At 47.2% G+C, this 14222-nt stretch overlaps 1 protein-coding gene across 1 annotated transcript; it reads right to left on the bottom strand.

Moving 5' to 3' along the window:
- Window positions 1-6192: 6192 nt before the first annotated feature.
- On the bottom strand, window positions 6193-13592 carry LOC144153388 (uncharacterized). The gene is made up of 2 exons (XM_077685038.1): window positions 10409-13592; window positions 6193-6231 (listed from the first exon to the last, which is right to left on the bottom strand). The coding sequence occupies exons 1-2, from the start codon at window positions 11642-11644 to the stop codon at window positions 6193-6195; spliced, it is 1275 nt and encodes a 424-aa protein (XP_077541164.1). The 5' UTR covers window positions 11645-13592.
- Between the last annotated feature and the right edge of the window lie 630 nt (window positions 13593-14222).

Below are 14222 nucleotides of genomic sequence, written 5' to 3'. Positions count from 1 at the left end.
ATCTAATCCCCTTTGACCCTGAGCTTGATTAACTCTTGAACGGTGATACCGCGGCGCGCTCGCTGAGGCCAAAGGTAGATAACTTTGCATATTGTAAACCTCTAGATATAGTAAAAGGACTGCGTTCCTGGTTCGGAGTGCGTGCCAGCGCATAGTACAACGCCTGAGATAGTGGATGGCTGAAACTTAACTGACAGGAGATTAGCACAGTCAGGGTTACATTGAGTAACCCTGAGCACAGTGGCGTGTAGGGAGATTTGGGGGGTATGGAGGAAGGGGGTCAAATTATGTCCGGCTCACGATGTCGGCCTCGCGTGAAGAATCCCAGACGGTGTGCAGGATGCAGTTTATGTTGGTGTGCGGCGGAGGCGTTATATCCAATACTTTCATGATATAGTACATTTGAGGGTTGAGATGCTTTCTTTGTCTTGTGTGATGGCTCCAAACGCGGTATAAAGTTGGTTATTTACGGTAGCTCTTTAAAATGTCTAATATTGAAGGTATACTGTTAATTCCTTGTATCTCCTTTTTCCAAAACTGAAGCGTTGTTCCAAAGTCCGGAACCACTGCTGCACATACTGTATGACGAAATGGTGCTCCTGATAAAGCAAATTCTCGGGAGGTTCATGCGGCAAGAATCGTTCAGTAAGCTATCTGGAGCGGAGCTGAAGGTTCTGGACATACGTGCATCTGCAACGTGGCTGCAGCAGCGAGAGATAGGGCAAGACACTGAACAGGCATTGCGTTCTTGGCCTGCTTGCGAAAGAAATAGCATGTACACACGTGCACGTTCCGTCTACATTGCTGTTTGTGCTGAACACTTGCTTTCACGGCTGCCATTGAACAACAAAGTTCTTCAGCACTTCAAGTTCTTAAACCCAATACATGGATCATCTTCAGTGTCTCTTCGACAGTTTCATGCGCACTGCCACAAGTTATTGCCCCCAGCGAAGTGTCTGTCTTTATGGACGAATGGAACGGACTGGTTTGCGAAGCATGTGATTGGGACCGGGAAGTAAGCTTAACAGCGTACTGGAAAAGGGTATTTTATCTGAAAAAAGCCAGCTCGGAAGACTACAAATACGAAAAGCTGGTGAGGTTGGTAAAAGCCGTACTGTGTGTTCCCCATGGAAACGCGGACTGCGAGAGGGACTTTAGCGAGAATAAGTTTGCCTTGCGACACCGGAGCTCCATGAGCATTACTAGTGTTACTGCTATGCGGCAAACAAAGTCATACCTGAGGCGTTACGAAGGTGATGTTACCAAAGTGGAAATCAGTGCGCCTAGCTCTCCTGAAGTCCGTGCGAGAAGCTCGCCAGCGCAACCTTGAACGCTTGAAGAGTGAACAAGAAACCATGAAGAGTGCGAAACGAAAACACGAGAGTGAGAAATCTCATGAAAAGGATGAACGCACGGTGCTCATTGACAAAAAGCATGACCTCTTCAACAGGGTGTAGTCACTCAAGTCACTTCTAGGTAGTGTTCAGGAATTGATTACTGTTGGACTAAGAAACGGGGAAGGTTGCAAGTGGCAATGTGCTCCTTGAAGAATACTTCACGCAAAAAAAAAAAAACACTCTACGCATCGTCGAAGCCATTCTCATAAGCAGTAAAGCATACAGCACGCTATAATTGGCTCTCAGACCACGAGAAATGTGAAAACTCAACGCCACCGTACGCCAAGGCTCCAAGACCGCTATGGGGCTTCCAATTAGCACGGCAACCAAGAACCTTCTGCAACAAAGGGTGCGCAACACCTGGGAAGAAATAAAAGTGGCCCGCCACACATCTCAGACACACTGAATCAAACTCGCGCCCACGGGAAGAGCAGTACTTGTTTGCACTACAACGTCCAAGCACGACAAGACATGAAAATTCGAATGCCATCTGACATTCCACAATATATCCATTTAGCACCTGCACTTTGAAATGTGCATCTGCTTTTCAACAAACAACAGCAAGACTTTGCACAATTCATAAAAACCATCACCATTTACCTTGCACTAGATACACAAACACCTCGCTCTATATTGTATATCCCCCTGGATGCCACTGGATGATCCAGTGGCGTTCCTGGCTAACCTTGCACCCGGGGCCCCAGAAAATTTGTCACCCCCCTCTCATACAAAATGTCAGCAATAATCAAAACAAATCAGCACAATTGCCACTATTTAATTTGATATTAATATAATTTCCTGCATTTTATTTCCTTTATTTCCTTTATTTTATTTTCCTTTATTTGATTTATTTAAATTTACTTTGTTTTGTTTGATTTGTTTTATTTTCCTGAAATTTTCTAAATTAAGTTTACCCACTTATTTTGTATTGTTAAAATAAAGTGTTGAAATAACAACAAAAGACATCTATTTTTTGCATAGAAATGAACAAAAACTTCGAAGGTTTTATTTAAAGCGAGGGCTTTGGGATACGAGCGTTCGATACAGTTAACCACGATGCAGAATTTTTGGGGATATTTTGGCAACAATGAAGGAAGAGTGATGCTAAAGTAAGCATGTTTTGCTTCTTTTAATGCTTCTTTCATGAATACCCCTTTTTTTTCTCTGAAGGGTCCAGGCTTTGTTGATTACCTGTGGATTACCCTTACAGAAAAGCCGTTTGCTTTGGTTTTTAGAGCGCTAATTATTGCATTAAACCAATGCGAACTACGGTTGATTAAAATGATCTTTTCTGGAATGGCAGCGTCTCCTGCCACGCGCGTGGCAGCAGCCACGCCCCCCTGGCAACGGCTGCTGCCACGCGTGACGTCATAATGACGTCATATTAAGGTGAAATTATTAAACATTGTTATTTTTTGTAATGTAATACAAAATACACATTTTTATATTGTTATTTTTATTAAAAATACAAAAATAGGTTATTGATTGCAGTTTTTTAAACGAACTCTTAGTCGTAGGCGCTGCAGCCATTTTGCGTGTCCTAAAGTGAAAGAGATGTCGGAGCGGCAATGCTTTCGGGCCTTTCTGACTGTGCAGCGCCTTCATTAAAGCTGAGTTGGCTGAGTCGAGAACTCTAAGAGACATTACCCTAGAAACAACGAGAGAGAATCAAGCCAGATTTCCCGACGGAAGCAACCGCTCTCCTAAACATGCGCTCCTCCGCCGTTGGTACCTGCGTGCAAGTGTACAGTGCTCAGCGATTGAAACGCGATACTCGGAGCGCGTGGCTGCCGGTGCTTGTTGCGCCACCGGTGAGCGCTTGTGAAAGCGAGCTGACGCATTGTGGTATACGGTGAGGGTGAGAGCGTTTGTGACGCAGCCTGACGGCATCCGGGAGACAGCCCTTCAGTGTGCGGTTCTTGGCGGCATCATAGGCGTGCTACATGCCATGGCCACGGAGCAAGATATAAAGAGGAGCGCCGACTGTGGCCCAGAAAAAATCTTTTGCTCGGGCCGATAATGTCCACGCGCCGCCGGCCGCCCAGCTTTCCCTTTGCTCTCTTCCTCCGTCGTTCGCCCTCTCGTCGCTGTGCCTCTGTACATGGCTCTTCCCTTCTTCGCTCTCCCCAGAGGCATCTTTTCTTGCGCAGCGACGTCTGTCTTATGCCTGTCCTACTATGCAGGAGGCATGCGTGCACGCGCGTAATTTAAACACCCGTGCGCGGCCGCACTAGACGGCGCAGATAATCGCACGCCGTCGCATACATGGCGATCGCTTATTCCCGAACGTTTAGTCTGACATTATGAATATCCGCCAAAAATATTGTACTAACCCAGCACATGTAAGACGCAACTGAACGACGACGACTTCACAAGCACCAAAGAATGAGCAAGAGTAATATGGAACGCCACAACACAGTCTAGCGTTATTCTGCTTACGACGAATCGATGCAGCGCAAAGGTTACCCTCTGTTGTTATCCCGCTCTCCGGCCGCGTGCTTAATTATTTATGCTGCTTCTGCGCACGAACAACGCTTACGAGGGTCGCCCGGAGACTCCATCGGCAAACGGCAATGATGCACATTTCTGTGCCAATGACTGAATTGGACGGCTGCCCTGTTGTATCAAGTGTACAAAAACACTGTCAGCTTGATAAGGAACCCAAGAATATCAAACGCATACTTCATTTTAGCTCATGCCGCAACTTACCACCCGATGTTCACGCTCTACGGTCGTGTTATCTCGTCGATAATACCGCGGTCTCCAAATAAAATGCTGCGATTTGTATGGCTGCAATTTTTTGGCCTACCAGGGTTCCCGGCGTTTTTTTCTTTTTCGTTAAGCGGCTGACCAGCAAAACAACCGGCTCGTTAAACCTTTTCTTTCGGCGAGTTATCGCGAAATGAAGGCTTGTGAAAAGGCCGCACTGTCAGGGACTTCATCTTGAGCAGTTTGCTACGTCACGGGCAGTCGCGGGTGATGTTATCGCATTTCTGTTTTTTTCTGATGAGCGTGTAAGTGCCGGCCCGTGTTCTAGGCGCACTCTGTTTTGGACGCAAGTTGCAGAACTGCGAGAAAGCTGAGGGAACTTTTATAATCGCCAGTGATGAGAACCAGTTGCTCCTTTCGCCTTTTGTAAAACCTGTTAAAACACAGCCAAATTGGTATTCCCAAATTTACAAAACGGAGCCACATTTTCGGCAAGCACCGCGCAAAAGGTAGTGTTTGTATAGCAGCCATATGTTTGTATGTGGTCTCTATATTTTGTTTTCCCGCCATGCAAACCAATCCTTAATGTATCTTTGCCGTACGGCCACTCAATTCCTTCGGGTCCGAGTTACCCGGAAGGTGCTGTCGAACAAGGTAATCAACTGTGCGAAGGAGGCGCGCAATGAACGCGAAGCGGCGCCAAAGCAGGCCCAAAGCAGTCCGTGCCCAAAACTACCGTCGCCGAAGCAGACGACAGAGCCGACGGAATGCGTTCCGCCAACTCGCCCGCCGGCGCACGGGGAACGCCGGCCGCTTAGCCGCCGCCGGCTAAGGTCCCTTTCGCTGCGCCATCTACATTGTGCTCCGCGAGTTATGGACATTAAGAGCCCGCCGGAGAGAGCGAAGTCGGCGCTCCTGTTTATCTTGCTCCGTGGCCATGGCTTCAAAACGCTGCGCCTGCGTGCCGCGCCGCGCCCCGCGAAGCTGGGCGAGCTGGCACCGCGCGCGTTATGAAGAAGTTGAATGCGCATTTATCGCGATGGGTTATCGTGGCGCGCACGGCACGCAGGCGCAGCGTTTTGAAGCCATGACATGTTGCACCCCTATGGCGCCGCCAAGAACCACACACTGAAAGGCTGTCTCCCGGATGCAGTCAGCCTGCGTCACGAACGCTCTCACCCTCACCGTATACCACAATGCGTCAGCTCGCTTTCACAAGCGCTCACCGGTGGCGCAACAACCACCGGCAGCCACGCGCTCCGAGTATTGCGTTTCAATCGCTGAGCACTGTACATGTACGTGAGGCGTCGCGTACGCAGCTGAGCCGTTGAGCATCCTACGCAAGAAAAGACATATGCCCGTCGCCTGCGGTTCGCGCGGTTTGTGCGCGCGGTATAGAATGTCCGCGGGTGTATGTGAACTTGCTAAGACATCGGGGCGCGGTGGCATCTGCTACCAACTTATTACACCTCCAGCGTTGGTTCTATAAACGATGCCGGCCGGCAAGTATTGAGGTGGGTGGTCATCACCCAATTGGGTGCAACACTATATTGAATCATTTGCAAGGGTCTACATAAAAGAGAAATAAACAAGATATTTTGTAATTTTGCTTTTCTGTAGCAGCGCTTTGTGCAGAAAGGTGTTAGTTTGGCTTTTCTGTGCAGCTTCGGTGTCGTACAAAAAGACATCATTTGGTTATGTCCTTTAGGGCACAGCTGTGTTGTCATGCAGGAAAAATGTAGCATTTTACAATGAAAAGCAAACATCACTGTATGGAATGTGCTCCCACACAGAATTTTTAGTGGCTTTTTTTTGCACTGGCTCAGGAGCATGGCAGAAAGAATGACCGGTTCATGAGGAATTAGGGCCTATTTTAGCATTGTGTTAGATTGTGGAAAGTGACTGAGGATTGCCTGTTTCGTATAAAAAGAATGTCAACAGCGGAGCACTTATTGAGGCCCACATGCTGCTCATTGATACCGGCACACATTTATGTTCAAGCAGTGATTTTATTGGTGAAACCATTCGAGGTTCACTATGCAACTGTACTACTGCAACTTTCACGAACAGGACTGGACAGTCGCAGCTAGCACTGACGTCCACGCAGGTGGCGTCGCTCTGCTTCCTGCACAAGGAAGGAAAAGGCGCACATTAGGACGTGCACCATAACTACATAGTTGTTAAACATGTATCATAGCCTTTTAAGGCTGCAGTTACCTTGTCATTGCCACAAAGCTACTCAAATATATCTAAAGCCTGTTGGTCCGCGGGCATAAATGCCTGCCTTGTGAAGAAAAAAAAAGAACAAGGCATCTCTCTATCCGCCACCTGAGAACGCGCTCTCTAGCGGTCAGGCTCCGCCGAGAGACATGCAGTATTGTAAACGTAATGTGGGACATTTTCTTATTCCCCTTAATGGGCAGATTCCCTTCTTAAGTGAGTTTTCTTGTGAATGCCCATGTTTTATACAGCATAAAATTGCTGTTTGCCAGTTATCGGTAAACAGAGTGCTTCAATATTGCACTTGTACCCACATTAACATCAAATATTGCAAGTAGCAAATATTTTTGCTCGTTACAAAATCAGACATACCTCAATCACTAATACATAATGGCAATGGGTGACAGTTAACAGGAAAACAATGAATAACACGTCATAGGGAACACCTATATGAGAAAGCAATAGCACTTTGCACAACCGTACAATGAAGGGAAAAAAAATGGTAGAAAATGCAAAAATTAAGCTGGGGAACACCGGTATGAGAAAGCACTAGCACCTCACACAACTGTACTCGGAAAGGGAAAAAAAGTTAGCAGACGCAAGAATGAACCAGCATATTAAAATAAATGAGCTACTTCTGACCAGACAGAAATAAAAGTTGTTGCATTAACAAGTGACAAAAGGCAAAATTCACTTATACAAAGGCTGAATTAGCTGAAGGGCCGTCCTGATCTTTGCAGCCTGTCCACTGCAGTATTTTTGCACTCGTCCGAGCATACTGGAACCGCACCTAATTTACTAGCTGCAGGCTGCACACACCCCCTATGGAACGGCTTAAGGCAGACAGGACACTCTAAATCTATTTCCGCTGCATTCAGTATGGGTTGCCTACAGTAACAATGCAGTGTATAGCTATTCTGCTTCGGACGTACACGAACAGCAAGAGACTGAAGGAGAGGAAAATCATCCATTGCACCTGTCCGTATACATTTTAACAAATGTCCGCGTAAAGCTTTCTGATTAAGGGTAAGGCTGGATGGCTCTTTACCTGAAGCTATGTAATACATGTTTGCAATTGCAAATAGGCCACAGTCAAGTGTGTTGCCCTGGTTTTGTGCAGGTTTGCTTTCTATAATGACTGTTGCCGATTTAGACTTTAGCATGTTACAAATTTGGCGAACAGCATCGGGTTGAACATCCTGATCGAGGGAGTCGTAAAGATAAATGGTATCCTTGGGAGCACCAGCATTCGTTACAGTAACCCAGTGGTTGGGATTTCGAGTGTGCAGGATCTGAACAAATATGCCATACATTTAGGAAAACCTCAGCCCCTGCGCACATAAGACATCTTGGAAACCACCAATTCCAGGAAACTTTCGTTTGATTAGAAATTGAGCTACATTAATCACGCTGTCTGACAATGAAGTGCCCCCTTCTACAGCATTTAGGTCTTTATCACAGAGAGAGTACTGGCCATACAACCCCAACAAGTCTGCTTTTATCATTGCAAGGCTTATTCGTTTTTTCTGCGGGGGGAAAACTTTCCGCTTTACAGTTTTAACATTTTTAGGGCGGCCCCTTCTGGCTTTTACCAAAGGTATCTTTAGGTTTGTGGTGCTTCCACCATCCGCAGCCGACATTTCCTGAACCTGTAACGGGGCAGGTGCACCCTGCAAATTTACGGTTGTTTGGTTGCGAGTGAAGGCTGTTAAGTTTCTAAAGAAGCCTTCGCAGGATGAAAGCTTTTCCATAAATTCTTTAGTGCCACAGTTTGCCAATACATTAGCCACTGATTTGGACATTTCGGACAGGGCTTTGAATGCATAGCAATACTTTTCCTGAGCAGTATCCAACTTAACAGATGGAGGTGACTGAACACTGCTTGTGACTGGGTGCGTAGTGATTGCAATAGGCGGAGAGCTAGCACTAAGATAAAAGTCCTTTCGCCACCTGTCCGGGATGCAAGCCGCATCAAAAAGAACTTGTTTAGCAAAAAAGCGGGCTGCAAAAATGTGCGCACAGGGCAGACCATACTGACCGTGGAAGCTGCACGTACAAGTGGTTAGATTATGGTTAACACTGTACTCCTTGCTTGCAAAAGCGACTTGATACGAGCTACCTCTTGGGCTAACAGTGTACTCTGATGCATTAAACGTTTCGTACTGCTCCCGTAGTTTATTTCTCGCTTCCGAAGTACAATGCGATGCAACTGCTACCTCAAAGGTATCTATAGCACCTACATTTAAGTTCAGTTTCATTTCCCTTAGTTTGGCAAACTGCTGAAATTCACTGTCTCTGTCAACATATTTTAGAAGTGCCTCTATGGCATCAATCAGGTGGAGGCGTGATTGAAGGTAAGATTTTATCTTTTGATTATGACACTCAATCCTATTATTCGTATTATTGCCTAGCGTCAGGACATTTAGCCGGTGCGCGTGAACCCAGAGTTCCGTACACAAGTGCCAGTTCTGGTAATAGTAAGAGAAAAATTCTTTAGAAGCAATAGCTTTCAATTTATCGAAGTTTTGTAAGTACTCTTCGGTGCTGCGGGAGTAAATTAAATTATGAATTATGGGCTTTAACTGTTTAGACTCCATCCTCGATTTCTCGTGGGTCTGTCTTTCCAAGCACCTGAGCACGTGCCAAGTGCACAGCAAGATTGTAGCATTGGGAATAAGATTGCCCAAAATTTGCAGTGCATTTAAATCCTTGTCTATCATTACAACCTTGCAAGCAGAAAGTACAATGGGATTCAAAGCAACAAACTTGGAAAGCATAGGCTGAACAATTTCTGTAGTCTCATTTTTCAAAAATGCATAACATGCACTCCTTCCACGACCAGAACTGTCTTCAACTAAAACCGAATAAAGAACGTAATTTTCTACATTGACTTTGTATGTTCCGTCAACAAAAATTATACCGGGATAATTATTCAAAACGTTTTTCATGGAGGCTGTCTGAATTAAGACGTATTGCAGCTCACCCTTGTTGTTTTTTTCATAATGAACAGTAAAGTTAGGATCTTCCGCAACTAAGCTTTCAATTTTTTTCACAAACATATCTCCATGAGCCGCATCATTGCGAATAGGAATAGCATGGCGTTGCGATATGTTGTTAAGATCCTTTGTTTTTACAGTTTTTCCTGTCATATTCTTGACCTGTTCCCGAATTTTTCTTGATGGAACACCAAGATTTTGTAAATTGACTACCTGTGCCTGCTCCCCGCTAGTCAGAAGCCTGTTCTGCGGGTACAAAGGATACAAATGCAGATCATGATTATGTGCTGCCTTCACTTCAGTCACCACATAGTGAAAAGTTGGTTTTGAAGCAAGGGCCACTTTAACACACATTCCACACCCAGTACCATTGTAGCTCTGATTATTTCTCTTGCCAGTTCCCCGGGGCCTTACTGTAGCACCATGAACACACTTGTAGACAACCCTACTATACTTAAACTCCTCGCGCAAGTCAGGTGTGATGTTCTTGTGCGAGTTACTAATTGAAACAACATGTCTGCCTTCTGCACACCAAGCTTCGAAGCACTGCCGGAAAGTAACAAAATTGTCAAACTTAGCACCCATAGCAATCTCGCTGCCTCCCCCTCCAACTAACCTTGTAGCAGCCTGAGCATCACAACTAGCAGTCTCATAGCCTGGATCCTGCTTGGTCGCAGCCTTTTCACGGTCGGTCTGGACATCAGAGGTGGCAACCCCACAGCTCGGCATCAAAGCTACCAGGCGTCTGCCACTCTTGACAGCAATGTGACCAGCCTTGACTGGATTACCCACTCCTGTGCCAGACCTACCGGTGACAAAGCTGTTCTCCTGTCCACAAATGCGGCTTTTGCAGCCAGTGACCTCAGGCACAGCACCACTCAAGGGAGCTGTACCGGGAGCAACAGATGCAGTTGTAGCCACCTGACAGCTCTCCTGCTGCCTGGAAGCCACGTGCTGATCTGTGCCACAGCTGCCATGAGCAGTGCCATGCGAGGTGTTAGCTCCACCTTGAGTGGGCCTACCAAAGCCAGTGGAAGAAGCAGTAGCACAGGAATTCCTTTTCAGGCATTTCTGTGACTGGCTCACAGGCACTGGCAAAGGTGGGTTGCACTGCAAGCGGTTGGCAGCTGCAGATGCTGGAACACCGCTCGCCCAGCTCACTGCTGGGACATAGCTTTGCTCTGGCTTCCGCAGTGCCGCAGCCTTCCTCCTCCTCTTCTTAGACAAAACCAGTGTCCACTCACCGTCACCACCGTGGCGAACATCCCTGGGCTCTTCCTCCACGGAGGAGCACACAACAGGGTGTCTTGCACACGCCTGTGAGGCTCCCCCTGCGACGCTGGCCTGAATGGTGCTAGCACCTCGGCTGACGGCCCCTGGCTGGGCACAAGGCACCTGAGCACAGCGCCTGTCAGCCTTTCCCTTTGCAGGTACACTCAGGCCAAGCGGCACGGAGGAAGGCAGGGTGTCCCAGGTACACCAGGTCTTGCTTCCCTTGCAGCGAACGCGGACACCACCAACAAGAGCAGGGCCAGCTCCCCGAGGGGGGGCAGCTGGAAGCTGGCTGGTGTCGCGCCTCTGCAAGGCAGCAGTCCTGGCTTCCCAGACAGGAGCTGGTGTTGTGGGAGCTCCACTTGCAGGCTGCAGAGAGGCATGCGAGCCAAGCGGGGGGAAATCTGCTTCGCAGAGGGTGAGAGCACTTGGGGCCTTGGTGACCCAGCCCCTCCAGAGGGACGCTGCGTGGCTCTCCTGGTAGCTCCTCCGGATGTGGCTCCTCTCCAAGGCTGCAACCAGGCTGCGGGCCTCCCGGTAGAGGAAGTCCGCCAGCACCTTGTTCCCGTGGCGGCTCGGGTGAACACCATCCAAGGCCAGGCAGCTGGGCCACACGTTCTCCAGGCCGCCCAGGAAAGTGAAGCCGCGCTCCCGGCAGAACTCCTGCAGGTCAGCGTTCACACGCGTGTACAGGTAGTTTCCGCGCCAGAGCTTGTCGGACAAAGCTTCCTCCCCGCTGTACTTGTTCTGCCCCCGGGGGAGGATGGCAGAAAAAGCTACATGCGCGGTCGGATTGCGTTCGAGGATGCCCTGAGCTAGCCGGTGATACTTGTGCCTGTACACGCTGACACTGCCGTCGTCGACGTTGTTAGTGCCAACGTGCACAATCACAACATCAAAGCCAGCTACCTCGTCAGCTATCTTCGACAGCAAGCGCTCGATCCGACACCCTCTGTGCGCAGAAACTTTCACAGCCAGGCCCTGACGCGACGGAAAGTACTGCTCCACGTACTTTACCATCGAGTCACCGACAACCAAAACACGAGCCATGGCAAGCTTGAAGTTAGAAACAGGCAACGAACAGCAGCACGTGTTAAGTTGGGTTAAGTTACAGACACGTTTTAACTAGCACTACAGAGCTAAACACAACAAATTTCTGCAAAATACCTAATCAAAATGATTAAATGCGATATTTATCAACACGAAAAAACGCTGCGAGGCAGCGGTTGTGCACAGAGCAAAAGATGTTTTCGGCTTGCTATTGCTGAAGAACCACGCCGAAATTCCGGAGGTCCAGAGGTGCACCAGGTACCACCAGCACCAGCAGCAGAAGGAGCGCGTCAAGCTTGCGCGCTCGCAGGGTGAGCGAAGCGCGCAACAAAAAAACAAACACCCAATGACGTAAAATCAGTGACGTCGCCGGAAGTTACGTAATTGTTATACTTGACGTCACTTCTGCGTGGCAGCAGCTGTTGCCAGGGGGGCGCAGCTCCCGCCACGCGCGTGGCAGGAGACTCAACCTTCTGGAATATAGAAGAACTGCTTTAAACATGTACCAGTTTTCGTCAACCAAACGATTTTCAAAAATTTTCATACATTTATTTATGAATCGGGTTGTCAGTAGCAGCAAAAGTAGCTTTTTCATAGTCGCAAATTCTTTTTGGTTTGTTGGACGAATGATGAGATGACACATTCAGCGGGACAAAGGCAATACAAACAATAAAAAAAAATCGCTAATGTCAGCCATGTAGCTAATATTTGAAACAATGTCTGTGACACTTAGTATTAGGTCGAACATACAGATGAAGATGTCCTGTGTAGATGGGTAGTCGCTTGTGTAAAATAAAAGTAGGCACATAACTATCGGAGAGTAGAGGATTCCGATACCGTGATTACAGTCGTAGAGGATTTCCAGCTAGGTAATGTGGGGGAAATTAAAACTGGCAAAAACACACATGGCATGATTAGGAAATTTTGCAATAAAATACATATAGTGCAGGTCATTAGAAAATCCCGCGTGAGCGGATGGTGTAAAATAGCAGCAAAAATATTCTTCTGATAGGTGCAGTTATGCGAAAGGAAACAAGATGGAGCTTTGCAAAAAGATTCATTTAGAGACATTCAAAGATTTTGGCAACATCATTTAGAACGCCACCTGAATGTCTTTTCTCTTTTTATTAAGTTAGGGCAATGCGTACAATTATTTTAACTCTTTGACGTAATAAGATGTTCTTTGACATCGTGAAAACTGAAGCGTTGCTGTTTTGTTTTGGCTTCACTTCAGTTTTGGCAAACAAAAATATTTGGTGTTAATGGTTGGTCTTCGTTGGAGTGGAAACTCTTGGAACACTAGTGGAGCATTACTAGCTTTTACGGTATAAAAAGTTTCGTTTCACTGAACTCTAGTCGTATAGGGGGATATTAGGGCGAATATAAAAATTTCTGGAAATTAGGGGTAATGGAGCGTCAGGCCTTGTAGCCTAAATACATTCGGTGCAAATTTAAAATCTTTCAGACGCCTGCTACAGCGGAAACAACGCTTTATCGGATTCGAAATTAAGGGTTCTTATTAGGTGGATGGCTCATTCAAGGGACCGCGTTGTCCTGCCGATATCACACAGTGTTGAAATTCTTACGTCTGTGGAACTCGGGACGTATTTTTTTTGTTTTTGTGTTTCTGGTTCCAGATGCCAGACCTTTTCCCAGTAGCGATCTGCACATGCACGGGCCGCCGGTCCGCCATTCTTGGCAGTAGCCTCGTGCGAAATAAACCAAACGGCGCCCCCGCAGCTTGCTGCTTGGGGAGCAGCGGCTATGCTTCCTCGGGCTGCACGTCTTTATTTACTCTTTTCGGGCAGTTCGCAGAGTTCGTACGTGCACACAAAAAGGCTTTCGAAGGAAAGGGGCAAAAATGTTTGAGGCTGACCACGCTGCTAGAACTTTGCTACCAGTGAGGGAGAAACGAAAATGAAAAAAAAAAAAAAAAACAGTGAAGAAAAAGGGGTGCTTCGGTCACTGCATATTAATCACGCGAGCGTGCGCCTGCTACCCTGCTACTGTGACATTCATGTGAAAGGCACGGGTGACGTTAGGTGCGGGAGGGATTGCACGACCAGGATATTTTGTGCACGGGTTCCCCGAAAGCCAAACATTTCTTGGGGCGTGCCCTGTTACACGGGCAGTTTCAACTGCCGTCGAACCAACTGTCGTTGGGATGCTCAACTGCCGCTCAACTGGACAACAGTTGAACGTAGTTACACGGCACGTACGTCGTTCGGTTCCGTTGAGCGATTTGGTCACGTGATTAAAATAAGTGGAAAACATTTCGGCAGAAAATGAAATGTAAGTTCGTGCATTTTATATTTTTTAACATTTCCTGGGCTTTTTATAAACGAACTTTTCATTTTGCACAATTTTTGTTACGTTTCGCGCGGACAGTGGCTTGTTCCTACCCATCGCAATCCAAAGCCAGTCGTTTGGTTGGTGCTCGTTTGTTGGCGGTGTTATAGTGGCGGTGTTGCTCAGTTCGGCTCAAGCCCTGCTTCTTTTTTGTGTTCGTGTAAAAGTTTTGGTGTAGCGTTGTTGTACGTGTAATAAGGCGTTCCTGTTCTTAGGGTGGTGTTCCTTT

This window comes from Haemaphysalis longicornis, unplaced genomic scaffold (genome assembly GCF_048455015.1).
Source record: "Haemaphysalis longicornis isolate Haplotype H1 unplaced genomic scaffold, Haemaphysalis longicornis Haplotype H1 scaffold_9, whole genome shotgun sequence".
NCBI lineage: Eukaryota > Metazoa > Arthropoda > Arachnida > Ixodida > Ixodidae > Haemaphysalis > Haemaphysalis longicornis.
Note: the sequence above shows the minus strand (reverse complement) of the source record. Positions and strands in the feature narration are given on the sequence as shown.